Raw genomic sequence first — 19,273 nt, 5'->3', positions numbered from 1 at the left:
CGCTAAGGAAAACTTGTAATGTTTATGTTACAGGGACCACCTCGACTTCAATGATGCTAGGAGGCATACCTGGAACCCCATCTACTAAACCTAAGGTAAAGTAACGAATCCTTCTTTCATATTTCAACGAGCTACGTATCCTTCCGCCAAAAGAAAACAAGGCAACAGATAAATATCTCTATTTTCCATATAACATTATTTACCACACTGTAATAATATATTTCTAAAAAAAACCTTCTCCGTAATTAAATAATTAAGTAACCTAATTTTTTGATTTAATTGAGTAACGTAAAAATGATAAATTGAGTAACAATTAATACATGTTATAGGACAAGGCAATGAAGAGAAAGACGAAGATCGTGGTAGCTCTGTACCCTTTTCGAGCGATCGAGGGTGGCGATTTGACCCTTGTAAAGGTAAGGGAAACTCTATTTTTCGCTTTTTTATTGAAAGAATGAACAAAAACAACACTCACAGTAAACCGTATTACGAGTCGACTTATCCGCGTGGTACGACGGTACGACGTGGTACGGTTCACGAGCATATCGATAGGTTATAAAATATGTAATACGCTATTAAACGGCGATAAAGGGAATCGATGCACGGGATCGTTTAACGGACGGTTCTATAATGCAGTTTTAATTACACCGGGGAGAACCTGAAGCCACGGTAATTGTCAATTGAAACGGAAATCCGAATCACATAAAAGCAAACGACAGTCGATATTCGATTGTGAATGGGCCTTCCATATCTTTTCGTGCTTTGCGAAGATTTCAATAATTATGCGTTCGAATGGTACGAAATCGCATTCAGCTAGAGTAGCTACATAGCGAATATAGTTTACGATTCGACGTTAAACCAAACGTTACCAAACGTTACCAAACTGTATTGTTTCCTATCGAATCGAATTAAATCGCAGCGCGTGCACTCGAACTGAATCGATTGGAATCGTTTTATGTACAACGTGAAAGAAGGAAAAAGCAAACTAGCATTACGTGGTACGTGTCGTCTTAAATCGTTGAATCGATTCGTAGCCGGTTGTATCGAACTGTACCAAACGAAATCGAATCGGATCGCGTCTCGTAGAGATGAAAACTATACGTCGATAAAGCAAAGCGTATCATATCATATGAGGGTAAATGTTATGCTGAGAATCTGTGTTATACCACAATGCAAACTAAAAGGTATCGTAGTAAACTGAACTACGTAAATTACGCCGTTTGTATCGGTTCAAATGGAACTTGACCAACCACAATTTAATCGCGTCCAACACTTGTTCCTCCTATCGAATCCAAACACGCGTACGTATTACGTTAATAACCGTGCCATCATAAATCGATTTGATTCATGCGCTGTATCATACAGAATCGGACAGACAAACTGAATTACACGAGGATATAGAAACTTTGCACCGCTGTTCGAAGCTTTCGAAGCACTTAAGCAAAATCTTGAACTTTTTCGATCATTCCTTGCGAAAAATACAGATAGTATTTTTTGTTCCAAAATGACCTGGTTCTGGCTTGACACAGTAGACATTGTAGTTTAGGTGGATAAGTGGATTAAATAATTCTGCTACCTTCGATACGTCACATTTCACGTGATTATGCGATTTTAAGAAAATATTCAAGAATCGTTGTTGCGCGCGATTTTTCGTCTAATTCTAGTTATTCTAACTTGTAAATACTTGAAAACAAGCAATAGTGTAGTATCGGAAAAGGATGGGATTAGAATAATTTAGGTTTGTAAAATTCTCTTAATACTATTTATTAAGATAAATATAAATAACAAGGATTAATTGGACAGAGAACGATAAATGTTCAACTTGAACTAAAACACAAAAGTCTTATTTCGCTCAAATCGCTCTCTATAACTCTCGTCTTCGGCATCCGCACTCGCACGCTCCCGATTCTCAACTCATACTGCACGCCTTTTGCATTCGTTCTCGCCTGCGTCTTAACTAACATTGTCTTTAGCGTCTCTTTTGTTTTTTCCCCGCCCTATAGCGCACGTGTCCCGAAAACGCTCGTGGCCATGGTCACGTAGGCCTTTTCGACGAAACTGTTCAGTTGAAAAGATCGACGATACATTGTTGTACCCAACGACACCGCGGTTCTCGCAACATTGTATACGGTTCGGCCGATATCTTGGGCCTTTTGTCCACGATACTACACTCGGCCATTCCTGACAAATCGCATCTGCCCTCGGATGTGCTCATCACTGTTCTCACTATCATCACTAACACCAACGTTCCACCACTTCATGTGGTCGGCTGCGGTGGAAGTCGTGCGCGGTCCCTCGTGTTCGCCTTCTCGTTGCACTACGTAGCGGTCATTTCGCAGGACTTTCACCACACGGTACGGCCCAAGGAACTTTGAACGCAGCTTTAACCCAGGACCGCCTTGCGTCCTCTCGATCGCCACCAGATCTCCTGTTTTGTAGATTGTCGCCTTCTTGCGTCTCTTGTTGAACGCCCTTCGCCGACGAGAGGTCGCGTTGATAGCTCGTCTTCGCACTACCTCAAATTCTCTTGCAGCCGCCTTATTTTTGCTTTTGTTTCGCTTCGTAGAATTCGCGACAGAATTTCTTTGTACAACTCTACAATTCGCGCGATGCTCGATGCATCTTACAAAAACTTGATCGCAACCGTCCGTATCGTTTCCACCCGACGCTACTGCGGTTATGTTCGCCGCAACCGATTCATCTAACGAAATTTTGTTCATTACGACGGTATCCTTGAGACAAGCACTCGTGGGAACTGCAACTGCCTGCTTATGTTGCACGTTCTCGACACGACATAGATCCACTTCACGCGTTCCTGTCTCTATGTCCACTTTAAGGACCTCTGGAAACCCATCGGAATTCTCATTTTTTATTCTATGAATGGAGATATCTCCCCTCTTCATGCTTGTCTCGACGGTATCCAAGAAGTCTGTACCTATCAACAACGAGTGTTGCATCGCAGTGTTCGGAACTACGTGTATCGTTATATGATACAATTCACCGTCTATAATAATATCTGTCGGAAATTTGCCGAGCGTAAAATTTCTCTTAGACCCGATACTGTGACATTCGATAATGTCTTGACTTAACTTAGGCGCTCCGATTTTTACATACTGATTATACCGCATCAAAGTTAACTCGCTACCGGTGTCTATCAGCGCGCTCAGTTCGAAATTTCCGATCTTCACGTCTTTACCACGCTTCGTCGGTAACAATCGAAACACACTACCAACCTCTTTAATGGACTCGCTCAGATTGTCGCACTTCGATGCGATGTGTCCGTACTCTTTACACTTGAAACATTTAGGTCCCTTCGACCTGTTCGGGCACTCTGCACACACGTGTTCTTCATCACCGCAGTTGTAGCAACGCGTCTTTCTCGCACTTCCACATTGACTGGGACTGTTGTTTCTCTCAACTCTGGCCGACTTCGCAACCGACTTCGTCCTTCGGCTCTTCTGCTCCTCGTACGCGATTAGCCTCTTCCTTAGCTCCTTGATGGATGCAGCACCATACAGCATAGATTTATGGACTTCTTCGTCTATTATCCCGTCTATGATGTACTCTACTTTGACTTCTTCCTCTATATCGGCATGACTGGCTATTTCCAGCATGCGATACATGCAGGCCAAGCACGCCTCGTCGCTTTTCTTTCTCGTCCCACTAAGCTTTTGGTGTACTTGCCTACTGTTGGACTTTCTGGAGAACTCTCCGATTAGTCCCTTCTTCAGCTCATGCCAAGTCCTGGCATGGCACTCGAAGCTTGCGAATATTTTCGCCGATCCCCTCAGCAGCTTCCTCGCGTAGACTGCCTTCTGACCGTCGGACCACATACACGTGTCCGCGACTTCTTCGAATGATTCGAACCATCGCTCCACGTTTTCACCTTTGTCACCGCTAAACGATTCTAATGCGTCTTCGACGTCTTTAAAGCTTAACACCGAAACGGTACCTGCCTTTTGGCGATGTTCATCACGGTCCGAGCACATCGCTCGCGTACCTCCTTCGTGTTTCTTCACGTCTCTCTCATCTTCTTCATTGTCACTTTCGTCGTCGCTTTCTTCTTCCGACGATACGTTGTCTCCTTCCAGGGCCGCCTGTAGCCGTGCGCGTAGTTCAGATTTTCTCCCTGTGACCTTTAACCCCAAGCTAGCGAGGCGCGCTCTCAACTCCTTCGTCCTCAGCTTCTCGAGGTCTTCGTCTCCATCCTGATCGCGCTCAGCTCTCTGCCCACTCCTTAAGTTTCGCTGATTTACCGATTCCTCATCGCGCTTCGATTCCTTCGAAGTTGATTGACCAGCCTTATACGCTCGGTTCAGCCTGGCCATCAGCACTGACTTCGAGCCTGATATCGGCAGATTCAGACTTGCGAGCTTATTTCTTAGCTCCTCCAGCGTCGAAACCTCTTCAGTCGAAAACTGTTCCTCTTCACAATTTGCCATTTTCAACTCTTTTTTTTTCAACGCAATTAGTTCCGTTAAACGTGTCGTTCTCTGTCTGGTTTCAATCCGGGCTCGAGCCCCCAATTGTAGTATCGGAAAAAAGATAGGATTAGGATGATTTAGATTTGTAAAATTCTCCTAATGCTATTTATTAAGATTAATAAAAATAACAGGGATTAATTGGACAGAGAACGATAAATGTTTAACTTGAACTAAAACACAAAAGTCTTATTCCGTTCAAATCACTCTCTATAACTCTCGTCTTCGGCATCCGCACTCGCACGCTCCCGATTCTCAACTCATACTGCACGCCTTTTGCATTCGTTCTCGCCTGCGTCTTAACTAACATTGTCTTTAGCGTCTCTTTTGTTTTTTCCCCGCCCTATAGCGCACGTGTCCCGAAAACGCTCGTGGCCATGGTCACGTAGGCCTTTTCGACGAAACTGTTCAGTTGAAAAGATCGACGATACATTGTTGTACCCAACGACACCGCGGTTCTCGCAACATCGTATACGGTTCGGCCGATATCTTAGGCCTTTTGTCGACGATACTACAATAGAACGGTAACAAATACGGATACAATGTTCCATAGAATCTTATTTACTGACGTGCTTTTCCTTATTATATTCTTATTATATTACATTACTCAATACGTTTAATGCCGTAGGATTATGTTGGGGTTAAGTTAACTTAACTTCCACGACGTGTCACGGCCAAGTTGAGAACCGGTCACCGGTGACGGTATAAAACATATAAAAATAGTTTTATTTATACATGAAATATACATCTATTATGTGCGCTCCCTACCAGTAGCTGTCGAACATGGGAAAGCAAGCCCGCCTTTTCCGTGTTTTACCTTAACCAACAATAACCCTATGTTTAATGGCAATTAAGGGCTTTGACGGTAAAGTAAAAAATGCTAAATCTTGTGACGGTTCTTTAGGATTATCGCGGGTCCGAATAACGTAGAACAATTATTTAGCAACGCGAAGAAACAATATGAGATAATTGATAATCGCAAAAAGTAAATGGAACGGGCGAAATTGCACTACAGCGCCTGAAGATCACCGGTGACCACCTCAGTGAGATAAATTCATTAGTGATGATTATACACCGTAGCATATCTGTTGTAAGTAATATTTCAACATTATACGTGTATGGCATAATAAAAAATTCACCGTGGCGCCACAGCCAAACCTTGTAAAACTGGCGTGACATTCAACGTGTTAATATATTATATTACAAAAGAAAGAATATAAAAATACAGGTTGCAAGCAAAATCGGAGAAAAAGAATTTTTGAATAATGTATATGTCGTTAAAAATGTAATTTTTCTTTTTACAGAATCGGTCTGGTTAAAATATTACGGTTAAAATATTACTTTCAACCTAACAACTAAGCAATATTTAGTTCACCAAAGGATATAACTGCTTGGAAACTTTTTAACGATAGATGGCGCACCTAAGACCATCACATGCTTCTAACGAGGAAACAAAGTTCGGTCAAGGATCATCGTCAGCAATAATTTCCTTTCGAAAACTATCGGTCGATCGTGCCGTTTTAATTCAAAACACGCTCTCTGGTTATCCTCTGATACGCAGAGAAATCTTGGTCCCATTAACACTTGGGACATGTACGGCGCATCTCGTTTCATCAGATGTTAAATTAACAAAGAGATATTTTATGGCTTCCGAAAATTTACTAGACATTCCAGAATAGTTTTCTAAATCCTCGCTGTACCAATAAGAACGAAAGTATGTGAATAAATTAACGAACTCAATGCATATGATAAATAGATCGATGATAGACACGTTTGTTACTCGCGAAATTTAACGTATTATATTTTGTGCTCAACTAAATACGATTCAGTGTAATTTCCGATTGCGGTTGTTTGACGATCATGTCGCGTAACGATCGAGGTCGAATAATCGACGCTCAGAATCACTTTGAAGTAACCGATGATTCTCAAAGTTATTTTCAATCAAGGTAAAAATCATGGATGGTTGTTGAGGTTATGTTGTTATGTGGTTGGTTTTTGACATTAGTCGAAGTTGCTTCATTCGAGTTTAAGATTATTTCGAGATCATACATTGTCGTCGAGAGTCACATCGAAGGTCGTATTATTCGCGGTTAGAATTGAAAGTCATTGATTGATACTTGTCGACGTCGTATCGTACACGGAATTTAAATTATTCAAGTATGATGAAAGAATAACAATAAATTGTTTTGTGTGGCAGGGCGCAGAGTACGAGGTGCTGGACGACTCTCAAGAACATTGGTGGAAAGTCAAAGATGAACACGGGTATGTAAAGGCTGTATCATATACAACAAAAGAAGAGCAAAACGAAATAAGCGTTATTTTAATTCTACGTAGAATCATTTTTGCTACATTTATCTTTAATATGTTGCCTCGCTTCTAATTTATTTATTTACGTCATTTGTCCTAAAACTTTCTCTAAAATAGCCTTGAAAACTTATTACCATTTTAGCAAACGTTAATTCAAGCGAATAAAACCACACATCGTATCGAAAGATTTCGATCGAGATCAAGCTTCAATTTAATTACATCCAGCCAATTATGCAAACCCTTGCTGCAAGCGGTAATTAGGATTAACGACGTTTCGCTCGATACCCATATCTTCGTAGCAATTTGCATGCTCGGCAATCGAGTGCTTTTAATGGCTTAGGTTCCTCTCTTCGTACTCCCTGATGACTACTTAACGCAACCAAAAGCGGATTAGGGTTATGCATTGGTAGACGATTCGACTGACGAACGTTACAATAAGACGTGTAGTAAGTAAACACGAGCCAAGGGAAACTGTACTTGGCATGTAGAATACCTATATTAGCGTACTGCATGTGTAAAGGACTGATAAACGTAATGGTATAAGTTAGTTGACTAACTAACTTTTATAAAATAATATTCTGCATTTATTGCTATAAAAAATAGCTTATATTTTTTCACAAACAATAATGTTACGATTTAAACTTAATTTTATTGATAATGAGATTAAGGGGATGATACCCTTAACCGTTACGAATTATGTTACCAATTTGACCAACATTTGGCCGGTTTGGTAAATAATTATCTACCGTTTAAGCTCAGAAATAGTTCTTCGCTTTTCCCAAAAGCATACTTGTTTGAATTACGTTACTTTTGAAATATTATACGCGATGTATGCAGAGCAATCGACGTACACGCAAATGATATTGACAAATGATATTGACAAATGATATTGACAAATATCACACATTCGTATTGATATTCGTTTTGCATATTTGAGCAGCGAATATATGCGTGGAAACGAAGCTGGATAATGATAAAATGACGTCCATTACACGATATGATGTTACTTTGTCTGCTGTAAATTCGTAATTGGATTTGATCAAAACTGAAGCATAATGTTCGTTTGCGAGGTTTCATCAAATTTCCATGATATCGGTTTGTTAATAATTGCACAATGTTTGTACAATATTTATAGAATAGTTTGGACAGAGAATAACGTAAAGACATTAATTGTAACCTTTGATTCTTCTTCCAGATCCATCGGTTACATCCCTAGCAACTACGTGAAGGAAAAGGAATTCCTGGGTCTTCAGAGATATGAGTACGTACCTGCAGAGTTCATACACGAATTTATGCTTTTTTAATGTTATATGTAATGTTGTGAGGTAGTAATAACATGTATTGAGTTGAGTAATTAGTAAGATAAGAGTTCAAAACGTAAATGTAAATATCATGTAAGCTGGAAGCTATCGTAAAGCAAAAGGCAAAGATTATAATAAACAAGCAACTAAATAATGAACGCGTGCTATATATAATGATGATTGAAATATAATGATTGGAATTGTAGGTGGTATGTGGGTGATATGTCCAGACAACGCGCAGAATCATTGCTCAAACAGGAGGATAAGGAAGGTTGCTTCGTCGTACGTAATTCGTCTACCAAAGGGATGTACACGCTTTCTCTCTACACTAAAGTGTAAATGTTTTCATATACAATGCTTCTTTGTACGTTAACAATTGTAGAAAAAATTAATAAGAAGATATTCGTATCGTTATAGCCCAAATCCTCACGTAAAACACTACCACATCAAACAAAACACTAGAGGAGAGTTTTATTTGTCTGAAAAACATTGCTGTAGCTCAATACCAGACTTGATTAACTATCATAAGCACAATGGCGGTGGACTAGCCAGCAGACTGAAAACCAGTCCTTGTGATCGCCCTGTGCCGCCAACTGCCGGCCTCAGTCATGGTTTGTAATTTCGAGAATGCAGATTCTCATATATTTATGGGAATTATAAAGAAAATATGTATGCTGGTCACATAATACGTAAAAGTGTATAAAATATCTAAGATAAAATGCACGTTATAATATTCGGGAGACAAAACAAATCTCCTGCCTTTAAAAATCTAAATCTCATTTCTTTAATTCTGCTCATGAAAATATGAATCTGCATAAATATCCACTAGTAATTTTCAAAAGAAAAAAACCCCTTAAGGGAATTACAAAAGCTTAAGAAGTAAACCATTTTCTGCAGAATGCTGTAATAAGTCTTTGATTTACAGATAAGTGGGAGATTGATCCAGCAGAAATACACTTGTTGGAAGAACTTGGTTCTGGACAGTTTGGCGTAGTGCGAAGGGGAAAATGGCGCGGTTCTATAGACGTTGCAGTAAAAATGATGAAGGAAGGCACGATGTCTGAAGATGATTTTATAGAGGAAGCTAAAGTGATGACGTAAGTCGATAATTAAATCAATCTTTTAACACGTTGACTGCCACGCGTGTTTTCAAAGAAATCTCCGTCAGGCCACGCGTGCAGCAGTACCAAGCGTTCTCTGCTAGGTGCTCCCATCGATATTTTAGTAATGCGAGTCGCTCAAGTAATGATCCCAAGGATGATCTCTCGTTTCTTTCGTTTCCATTCCTTCGCATTTGTTTCTCATCTTTCCACTTAAATAACTTAAAATCTTTGCCCTAATTCGTTACAATGTCGAAAAGAAAAATTGAAAACTTATTTCTTAGTTTTACATTCTAAATAATTTTTGAAATAAACCATTTTCGTATTACTTTTATAACAATTCAACAGCTTTATTATTATGGAATATCTTTTCAAATACCTACGACAATCCTTTGCAAGTAGTCAAATAAGCGACACCCGAATATGGGTTACGCGGCTCGACCAGAAACTTTGCTGACACCGAATACGGGTGTCGTGGCAGTCAACGTGTTAATAATTGTAGTGTTAAGAAATAAATTTAGTGAATGACAAATGTTAAATTATTGGGTATAGGAAACTTCAACATCAGAATTTGGTCCAACTATATGGCGTTTGCAGTAAGAACAGACCAATATACATTGTCACTGAATACATGCGACATGGATCTCTGCTCAACTACCTCCGTCGTCATGAAACAACTCTAGAACTAAATATTGGTCTCCTTTTAGACATGTGCATACAGGTAAATTCAAAATTGCTAAATGTCATTCTTTCATTTCTTAATCATTGTAATTATTAATGCTAATTGAAATACTCTGAATTACAGGTTTGCAAAGGCATGGCTTATTTAGAAAGACATAACTACATTCATAGAGATCTTGCTGCACGCAATTGTTTAGTGGGCTCAGAACATGTGGTAAAGGTTGCAGACTTTGGATTAGCAAGGTGAAGATCTTTTCGGCATTATGCAGTTTCTTGTACTCCTAGTTTATAGTTACTAGTTAGAAATCTTTTAATTTCGTTGCAGATATGTACTGGATGACCAGTATACTAGTAGCGGAGGCACCAAATTCCCAATCAAATGGGCGCCCCCAGAAGTGCTGAACTACACTCGCTTCAGCTCAAAATCAGACGTCTGGGCCTATGGAGTGCTTATGTGGGAAATATTCACATGCGGAAAGATGCCTTATGGTCGCCTAAAAAACACCGAAGTTGTGGAAAGAGTGCAACGTGGAATCATATTGGAAAAACCTAAAGCCTGCTTCAAAGAAGTTTACGAGGTTTGTCATAGCCATATCGTATTCCAAATTATTTACGCTATGATATACAGGGTGGTCCACGCAACTGTTTCATCTTTATAACTCTATTACCAGTGCAGTTAGAGATTCCATTTTAAAAAAATAATGCAATTATTGATTGCACATAAACCACTGCACTTCCAAAAAAGACATGGCCCTACGAATATAGTACTTTTTGGATCATTCATGTTCCTCCTTTGACATTTTTCTGTAACTGCACTGCTAACGGAGTTATAATATGAAACAGTTACCTGGACCACTCAGTATACATAATATGTAAAGAAATAAGCATGATTATTTTCAAATAATTCTCCTAATAAGATCATCCTACAACAACCCCAAGACTTTAACAAGACTATATGTATATTAATTGACTATTTGTACTTTAGGTAATGCGAAAATGCTGGGCCCATAACCCGGAAGTACGACCCTCCTTCCGCGTACTGAAGGAGCAGCTAATTGGTGTGTCTCAAGGTCTGCTAAATGATTGACTCAACCTTCTACGGTGTATACGCCAATCGTCAGCTGCGAGCCGGCCAACACGGGCGGCAAGATCTCTATCGCTCGTGCGACCGCCGAGAACACCATCATCGTCTAGCTCGTCGTCATCGTATAACTCAGCAACATTACCGTCATCACGTAGAAGAACACGTGCACGGGCCACTCTACCACCCCCGGTTGATTTTCTACATCTCCCGTCATCCACGCGTAAATTAAAGAAAAAAGCGTCATCCTCACCAAGTACACCCGGCCACCGAGCTAATCAACCATCATCAAGCTCGTCGAACGTCTGTGAGATTTGCAGTTCTTTCGGACAGCCGTGGATTGATATTTGCAAGGCGTTACAAGCCTCTTCTAAAGGCAAATAAAAGTTATATGTGTGTCCCGTAATATTATATATATTATATATATTATATATATTATATGTGTCGATTTCAACGATTATATTAACGCAGCTTGCAAAACAACAAAAAAGAAACGAGAAAAGCGAACAAAAAAAAGCGTCATCCTCACCAAGTACACCCGGCCACCAAGCTAGTCACCATCATCAAGCTCGAACATCTGTGAGATTTGCAGTTCCTTCGGACAGCCGTGGATTGATATTTGCAAGCAATCTAAAAGCAAATAAAAGTTATATGTGTGTCCCGAAATATTATATATATTATATATATTATATGTGTCGATTTCAACGATTATATTAACGCAGCTTGCAAAACAACAAAAAAGAAACGAGAAAAACGAACAAAAAAAAGCGTCATCCTCACCTACACCCGGCCACCAAGCTAGTCACCATCATCAAGTTCGAACATCTGTGAGATTTGCAGTTTCTTCGGACAGCCGTGGATTGATATTTACAAGCATCTAAAAGCAAATAAAAGTTATATGTGTGTCCCGAAATATTATATATATTATATATATTATATGTGTCGATTTCAACGATTATATTAACGCAGCTTACAAAACAACAGAAAAGAAACGAGAAAAGCGAACAAAAAAAAAAGAAAGAAGAAGAAGAAACAATATTAATACATTATTGGCCCTGCAGCATAGCGACCCTTTACCCTTGCACTCTTCGCTCCCCCTCTCTCTCTTTCTCTCTCCTTCTATGATCTAAACCAACTTTCAAAAATTTCCTCTTTACTATAGACATTTTAGATGTTGTCTTTTCTCGTCGAACGAAAACGATCCGAGTGCGTGATATTATTATGTGTTTCTCGGATATATCAGATTTTTCAATCTATCCTAATCTTCAACTCTCCAACCCCCTGCCTCGTCCATCATGAGTTTCAGAGTATCTGTTCCACGCAACGATACGAATGCATTTACAAGTAGAACAGTAGTATTTATTGATTGTCCTTCAAACAGGATATATTAGTAAGTTGTGATTTTGCCGTAGAAATGTGTACTGTCCTTCTGTTATCGACTTTTTAACGAGAATACTAAATGTAACTCCATTAATGAGAACATTATTTCTGCTTGATAAATGAATGTAATAAATAAATGTCTCACTTGTGTGTTATATACTATGACAACTTAATAAAATAGAATAAAGGAAAATAACATGTCCTGTTGTATTATCAGTATTATTTGTAGATTTAGAATCATTCATAACAATATTACTCGTCTAATAGAGGCATTTTTGTCAATTGTTGTTGTATCTTTCAAAGAGCGAGCTCTCTCTAACTCGACGATATCTTAATAATACAAATTTAAATGGAAGTAGATTATTCTAGAGCATATAACGTTAAGAATTGTTGTTACGTCGCGTAGGACAGTCCGTGCGCCATCCTTCATGGTCTGACCGTCAAAGGCCCACGCACAGTAATTCAAATCCTCAATAAATCTAAGGAACCACCATAAACAGAATCTTTTTAACTGGATCTTCAGTCCTGTAAGTATTTTCTGCTTATGGCTGGTCCTTAGAACAGTCCTTAGGATTGTTATTCGTATTTAAAAATCACGGAGAAAGCGGGTAGTTACCTAACGGGAAAAACGAATATTGTCTAACGGAAAAGCTGGTTTTTCTCATGAACAAGATCACTCACGATCCATATTGGTAGGAGGCTTCCTCTCCCTATGTTCATTCATTACGCGGGTCATAACCAATGGGCATCGCATAAGAGCGAATAGTCAGTTAAAACTGGCTCGAGTTAAAGCACAGTTCGAAGAACAGAAGGAGTCAGAAGTCAGTCAGCAGAATCGCCAAGTCGAAGACAGACAATCGATAGAAGATATATCATTACAGTTGCCAACACGAAACGAGTCTCAAGTCTCATTCATTCGTAGTTTGGCATTCCATATACGTAACATTGTATCACTTTGAAGTTGTTGGATCTTAATATATATTAACCTATAACTGAAAATATATATTAATGTCATAATATATGTTAATGTCAGCATTATATCCATTCAATCGTCATTGTTATCTTAACCGAAGTAAGGGATGGAATGATTAGTGGCGTCGATTATTCAAATCGTAACGGGAATTTACTTCCGTTGGTGTGCTTCTTCGAGATGCGTCTCCCCACGAACGGTCGAAAGTTCAAATATAAAACTTTATACTCTTAACCTTAGAGTAAAAAACCCTTTAAAAAAATCTTATATTCTTTAATTCATAATTATCATGATATTTTAGCAAGAGATATTGTATACATATATGTACATCGAAGAAAAATTTCGTTTTAATTGTTTGAATTATATCAAGCGTCTGTCAATGTCTGTTCACGTAACTGCAAAAGTCGTATTGATAATTCAGAACATTGCACAATAGTGTTAATTAGCGTCGTGCTCAAGCTGTAACAGTTAAATATTTATGTTGTTCAAGGATATTACTGTCTAATCTAGTTCGAAAATTTCATAGACCGTCTTTTTGAGCAACTCTTGTCCATCATGAAATACTTTACCGGAAGTAACACGCGCCACAGAAAGGATCATGAAGTTCTATGCATGTGCACGAGAATTTGTATCTTTACCAAAGGTATCATGTAGATGTAGATTATGTAGCTCTATATGTATGAAAAAACCTTACATGTGAAAATAAATATTCTTTGCGTGGGTACGTTCTATTACGCTTCAATACGTTCGAAAAACATAGTTATAATTAGAATTAGCGTGCTTAATGATAGTATGGATGAATATATGCATGTAGGAGCAAATCACGAAGCGGGAATTTCAAACAATTCAGGATCATATAAAGGTGAGTAAAAAAAATACGTATTTTTTGTATTTGGTTAATCTTCCATAATCTACCATAATCTACCATCTTCCATAATAAGCAGAACATCCAGTCATTCGAAAGAAATTGAACATAAAAATCGGCACAATATAAGAGGAGTTTAATAAAAATAGGTTACCTTAATATTCAACACAATCTTTACTAAAATTTTAATTTTAGACACCGGAGCCTTCCGTCGAAAACTGGGGAAAAACCCCCAATATTGTAGTTTGCACTCCGCCATAGCCGTAGCTTCAAACAATCACCGTCCTTCAGCCCAATTGTAATTGCCTGCAATCTATGAGAATGAGTTTGGGTTCGAAGTGACAACCAGTCACCGAACGTAGCCGCGGTCAAGGGACGAACATTTTCTAACAAAGTCATGGAAAAGTCTATAGTCCTCCATAAAAAGAAATAGTTGTAACGGCACTCGACAGTAAGCACACTAATGGTTTCTGTCTCATGGCTCGCCATAAGCAGACCCCATTTTATGGGTAGGTCAATTGCCGGTTGTCGAGACATATTCGCAAAACATCTGCAGCCAGCCTAATGACCCGTCATAAACCCTAAACCTTGATTAACGAAAATAGGCAAACAGTCTTTTCCGTGAAGGACACTTCCAAAGACTGATCAATTAACAACGGCAATTTCCCTCACTCTCCGAACGAAAACTTGTCTCCACGAATATAAAAGACCTGGTGCCGCTAGAGAGCTTCTTAAGTTTTTCCTAAACCGCGTCACTGAGAGAGCTTCGAGTACGATTTCATCATTTCGATAGAGTGCTTACTTAGCGTGCTAACTGAGAGTACCACCTAGGCGTTGCCGACGAGTAAAGGATAAAAGAGTCCCGTTGACCGCGTATTCGTTATCGGACCTCAGACCATTGTCATTCGCATCGCGAGTACCTAACCGCCGCAGTTTATTTGTCAAGTCTCACGTCTCCCTACCTGTGTTAATAAACTCTGGATCACACCTCGACAATGGCTACTGCTGGTGAAGATTCGTTGCCTGCCCACACCTCAAATCCTACTGACTCTCCGACATATATATGAAGCTAGTAATTAGCTTAGTAATTATTACACGAACGAAGGCATAAAAAAAATAAAGTTGATTTACTGATAGAAGTTTGTTTCATTACAAATTAACGATTGCTACACATTTCACAATGTATAGATTTCGAGAACGATTTTTATCATATTCATAGAAGTACTTTACCACTATTATTTTTATACCGCACTATATTGGCACGAAGCATAAATATCAAACACCAACATTTTATTTATATATTATATATATAATTATATTTTATACTACTATTACTTTTATACCGCACTATATTGACACGAAGCATAAATATCAAACACCAACGTTATAAACATGCAACAGTATTTTTTTAAGTATTTTTTTTAAGTATTTTTTTTTTAAGTATTAACGCGATTACAAACCAAACATAACGCAGCAGTTGCCGAACTCAAACTGATTGAAACTCTGTTTCAAAGGGTCTGCAGTAGCCGGTAGATGGCTCATGACTGCGTGAGCACAATTCGAGTGCGCGACATTCAATATTTACTTTTCGTTAACCTATAAAATTTTGATAATTTATTTTATAAATTTGTAAAAACTTGTTATATATGTATAACTCTTATCTAAGCATACTTTACGATTTATAGAAATTATTTTCTTCTTTAAACAAAACGTCATTATAAAATATATAATTATTAGTATATATCTATTAATGTATCCCATTTCAACATTGACATTTCTGTATAGTCAAATGTTCCTATGTACGTGTAACATAAATAAGCGATAAGCATGTATTTTCTAAGCAGTTTTTCTATTATTAAATGTCACAGGTAATAATTGGAAAGAAAATATAATAAGAAAATGTATAAGTGTATCTAGTAAATTACTTGTAGTAAATGTAACTTAACTTTGTCTATAAAAAATTTTATATTGATACAAACATAAAAAACAAAGAACTTTCTTATCACTTATTTTTAATCATCTTATAACTTGATCTTTTAGAAAACAATTTTCGGGACATCTTATTGCTAAATTTAGTACTATGGCACATCCATTAGTTGCAATATGTCAAATGACATCAACAAATGATAAAGAAAAAAATTTACAAACTGTACGAGAACTAGCTGAGAAGGCTAAATCTAGAACAGCTTGTGTAAGCACATACAATAAAACTTTAATTTCATTTTTTAAATATTATTTATATTTATATAAATTTTTACTTTGATAGATGGCCTTCTTTCCTGAGGCCTGTGATTATTTAGCCGATAATAAAAAAGATATAGTAGCCATGGCTGAACCTTTGAATGGATCAATAATGTCAAGCTACAAAGAAATTGCTAAAGCAAATAAAATTTGGTTATCGTTAGGTGGATTACATGAAGCAGTAAGCTTAAATTTCTTTTTATTTCTTTACAAAAAAAATATTACAATTGTTTTTTATTAATCCATATATTTTAATTACATATTTATAGTTAGATGACGATGAAAAGCGTATAAGTAATACACATGTTGTAATAAATAGTGAAGGGGAAATAGCCAGTATTTATCGTAAAATCCATTTATTTGATATGGACAATAAAACTATTGGCGTGAGATTAATGGAATCAGATTATGTCTTAGCAGGGCAAAAGATTGAACCACCCATATCAACACCAGCTGGTAAATTAGGCCTCAGTATTGTATCCTTTTTAAATTTTATAATCTTGTTCTTCAAGTCTAAGAAATTGTATTTACTTAACAGTAATAATAGTGTTATGATATGCGTTTTCCCGAATTATCTCTTTCATTAAGAAATATGGGAATGGAAATTCTCACATATCCATCAGCATTTACATATCAAACAGGTGCTGCTCATTGGGAAGTATTATTGCGTGCAAGGGCTATAGAAACACAATGTTATGTTATAGCTGCAGCTCAAACTGGTGCACATAACAAAAAGAGAGTGAGCTGGGGTCATGCAATGGTAAATAATTTTATAGTTTATGCTAGTTTTATTACATTAAATATGATGCTATATGTATAAAATTTTGTCAGATTATTGATCCATGGGGAACTATAGTAGCGCAGTGTAGTGAAAAAACTGATATGGTTTTAGCAGAAATTGATTTAAACTTATTAAAACGAATTCGGGAAAATATGCCGTGCGAAAATCATCGTCGAACAGATGTATATCCTAAAATAGAACCCCTGTAATCTTTAATTTAAATGATGTATATATACGTATATATCTATATAATTATATTAAATTTTACTTGCTTTTATCTTTACTTTTTGACAGGAGCAAATGCTCGTGCTAAGGCTGATATTTTATGTAAAGTAACTAGGGATTGAAATGTAATAAACATTATATTTTCTTAATATATATGTATAAAACAAACATTTATTATGATGAATTTTATTGTACATACTGTCTAATATAACTTATAAATATTAACTTATAAATATTTGTACCGTAAAGATGTAAAGTAGGTGAAAATATATTGCTACAATTATAATTGTTGACAATTTTTGTACATATGAAACTGAAAGTATAACAAACTACTAAGAAATTGTAATGCAGATATTCTAATAAAATGTAAAATAATATTTTGTAGAATGTTATAAAGAACGAAATAAATTATACATCATTTATTATGATAATTCAAGTTATTAATTCATTTAGTAATTTCTTAAAACTTCGATTATTTATCCAAAAATGGCACATGCTATATCTATGGATATAGATGTAATATTTATTATTTGCTACCTATAAGATACAAAGTATTATTAAAATAAGAGGCTAATATAAAATTTATCATTGCTCATATCCACATACCTTCACTTGTATCTATTCTTTGGGATCCTATAAGATCTGCTTCAACTCCTTGCAGCGCCCAATTATGTTCATATATTTCCAATGCTTCCCATTCTGATTTGAAAGCAGCTTTTGGATCTGGTGGCATAGACATTGCAGCACCTGATACTTGATCCTGTAAAAGTCTAGAGGTATCAGCAGCATTGCTTTCTCCAAGGACAAGTGTATAAATGGAACGTAATCCAAACACATTAAGAAAATACCAAGATGCAGATGAAACCCATGCAGCATCAAGTGTAGCTAATTCTATACCACGTTGCAACATTGGTTTGAAACGTAATGTCAAAGGAAATGGTACTTTAGCTAAAATATAATTATTGTTGTTAATTTGAAAAGACTGAATTTATGCTCTAGATCATACACATAACCCTTTGAACGTACTTGTTACAAAGCCAGAAAACATCCAGTTAATCCAGCCACCTATTAATACCATTGGTAAAACATTAGTTACATTTCCCTTTAACATATCTGTCATCATATTAGGATCTGTCATTGGGTTCTGTGATACTGGGGCACGTTTTTGTGTTTTAAAATACCCTGTCTCTTCATTATTAAAGAAATGCCTTCTGCTAATAAATGCCATTTTTGGAATATATTGACCATTTTCTCTTAACAGCCTAGAGCGTATCATCACTTGACTAGAAAACATCAAAATATATAATAATGAAATGTTTCGACAGGTTGGAAATACACTATATTTATATATTCACATATGCAATTTATAGATTCACGTAATCACCTGTCTTGTACTTGATGAAGCTCAACCTTTTTCTGTGAGGCAAGTAATATCGAAACATAATGTCGAATAATGCCTACGAGAAACGTAATCACAACGATAGGTAAGAACACCCATCCTCGAATGTTTGGATCTAAAATCAACTCAGCCATACCACTTGTCGCTGCACCGAAATTTACGCGGAAGAAAGAAGAAAAGTAAGAAAACTAAATAGATTGAAGAACATTTTACAAAGGCAAGAATATGTGCATGTTAATACCAGTTGCCAGTTATACATAGCAGGAGCCCCCTAGACGACACGATATAGAAATAATGATTCATACCTCACCGATAATAAAGTGTATTTAATGTATTTTTTGCAGCATATAAAGCAACTACATTAAATAAAATTCCTTCAGGATTACATATACTTTATGCGTATATAAAAAATAAATTTTTAATGTGCATGAAAAAGTTAGAATATATTAATTCTACATATA

General features: G+C 37.0%; 3 protein-coding genes across 6 annotated transcripts; 2 read left to right on the top strand and 1 right to left on the bottom strand.

Annotated features, from left to right (window-relative positions):
- The first annotated feature begins 323 nt into the window (after positions 1-323).
- LOC126926426 (tyrosine-protein kinase Btk29A) lies at positions 324-11,320 on the top strand. The gene is made up of 10 exons (XM_050742735.1): positions 324-416; positions 6,679-6,743; positions 7,984-8,049; positions 8,296-8,424; positions 8,507-8,700; positions 9,015-9,186; positions 9,742-9,910; positions 9,995-10,113; positions 10,196-10,448; positions 10,856-11,320. Exons 1-10 carry the CDS (start codon positions 339-341, stop codon positions 10,955-10,957), a joined length of 1,347 nt encoding a protein of 448 aa, XP_050598692.1. The 5' UTR covers positions 324-338; the 3' UTR covers positions 10,958-11,320.
- A 2,038-nt stretch (positions 11,321-13,358) lies between these two features.
- On the top strand, positions 13,359-17,581 carry LOC126926520 (nitrilase and fragile histidine triad fusion protein NitFhit). Of its 4 annotated transcripts, XM_050742843.1 has the most exons (7): positions 13,359-14,163; positions 15,681-15,714; positions 16,207-16,357; positions 16,433-16,588; positions 16,677-16,883; positions 16,955-17,167; positions 17,239-17,581. In XM_050742843.1, exons 1-7 carry the CDS (start codon positions 13,977-13,979, stop codon positions 17,395-17,397), a joined length of 1,107 nt encoding a protein of 368 aa, XP_050598800.1. In that variant the 5' UTR covers positions 13,359-13,976; the 3' UTR covers positions 17,398-17,581. The 4 variants fall into 4 exon arrangements, with proteins under 4 accessions (XP_050598800.1, XP_050598803.1, XP_050598802.1 ...); XM_050742846.1 differs by lacking the exon at positions 15,681-15,714; XM_050742845.1 differs by lacking the exons at positions 13,359-14,163; positions 15,681-15,714 and adding an exon at positions 15,721-15,965.
- A 2-nt stretch (positions 17,582-17,583) lies between these two features.
- Positions 17,584-19,094, bottom strand: LOC126926528 (ER membrane protein complex subunit 3). The gene is made up of 4 exons (XM_050742860.1): positions 18,798-19,094; positions 18,440-18,696; positions 18,020-18,361; positions 17,584-17,950 (listed from the first exon to the last, which is right to left on the bottom strand). Exons 1-4 carry the CDS (start codon positions 18,944-18,946, stop codon positions 17,940-17,942), a joined length of 759 nt encoding a protein of 252 aa, XP_050598817.1. The 5' UTR covers positions 18,947-19,094; the 3' UTR covers positions 17,584-17,939.
- Positions 19,095-19,273: the final 179 nt, after the last annotated feature.

The sequence above is a fragment of the Bombus affinis genome, chromosome 18 (genome assembly GCF_024516045.1).
Source record: "Bombus affinis isolate iyBomAffi1 chromosome 18, iyBomAffi1.2, whole genome shotgun sequence".
NCBI lineage: Eukaryota > Metazoa > Arthropoda > Insecta > Hymenoptera > Apidae > Bombus > Bombus affinis.
Note: the sequence above shows the minus strand (reverse complement) of the source record. Positions and strands in the feature narration are given on the sequence as shown.

Excerpts from the sequence above, each read along its gene's own strand:
- LOC126926426 (XM_050742735.1), top strand. The coding sequence starts at position 339 with ATGAAGAGAAAGACGAAGATCGTGGTAGCTCTGTACCCTTTTCGAGCG. Across the intron at positions 10,114-10,195 it reads GCAGACTTTGGATTAGCAAG|ATATGTACTGGATGACCAGT; the intron begins GTGAAGATCTTT and ends ATTTCGTTGCAG. Across the intron at positions 10,449-10,855 it reads GCTTCAAAGAAGTTTACGAG|GTAATGCGAAAATGCTGGGC; the intron begins GTTTGTCATAGC and ends TTTGTACTTTAG.
- LOC126926520 (XM_050742843.1), top strand. The coding sequence starts at position 13,977 with ATGTATGAAAAAACCTTACATGTGAAAATAAATATTCTTTGCGTGGGT. Across the intron at positions 14,164-15,680 it reads CAATTCAGGATCATATAAAG|GGTCTGCAGTAGCCGGTAGA; the intron begins GTGAGTAAAAAA and ends TCTGTTTCAAAG. Across the intron at positions 16,358-16,432 it reads CTAAATCTAGAACAGCTTGT|ATGGCCTTCTTTCCTGAGGC; the intron begins GTAAGCACATAC and ends TTACTTTGATAG.
- LOC126926528 (XM_050742860.1), bottom strand. The coding sequence starts at position 18,946 with ATGGCTGAGTTGATTTTAGATCCAAACATTCGAGGATGGGTGTTCTTA. Across the intron at positions 18,697-18,797 it reads CTTCATCAAGTACAAGACAG|TCAAGTGATGATACGCTCTA; the intron begins GTGATTACGTGA and ends GATGTTTTCTAG. Across the intron at positions 18,362-18,439 it reads GTTTTCTGGCTTTGTAACAA|CTAAAGTACCATTTCCTTTG; the intron begins GTACGTTCAAAG and ends ATTATATTTTAG.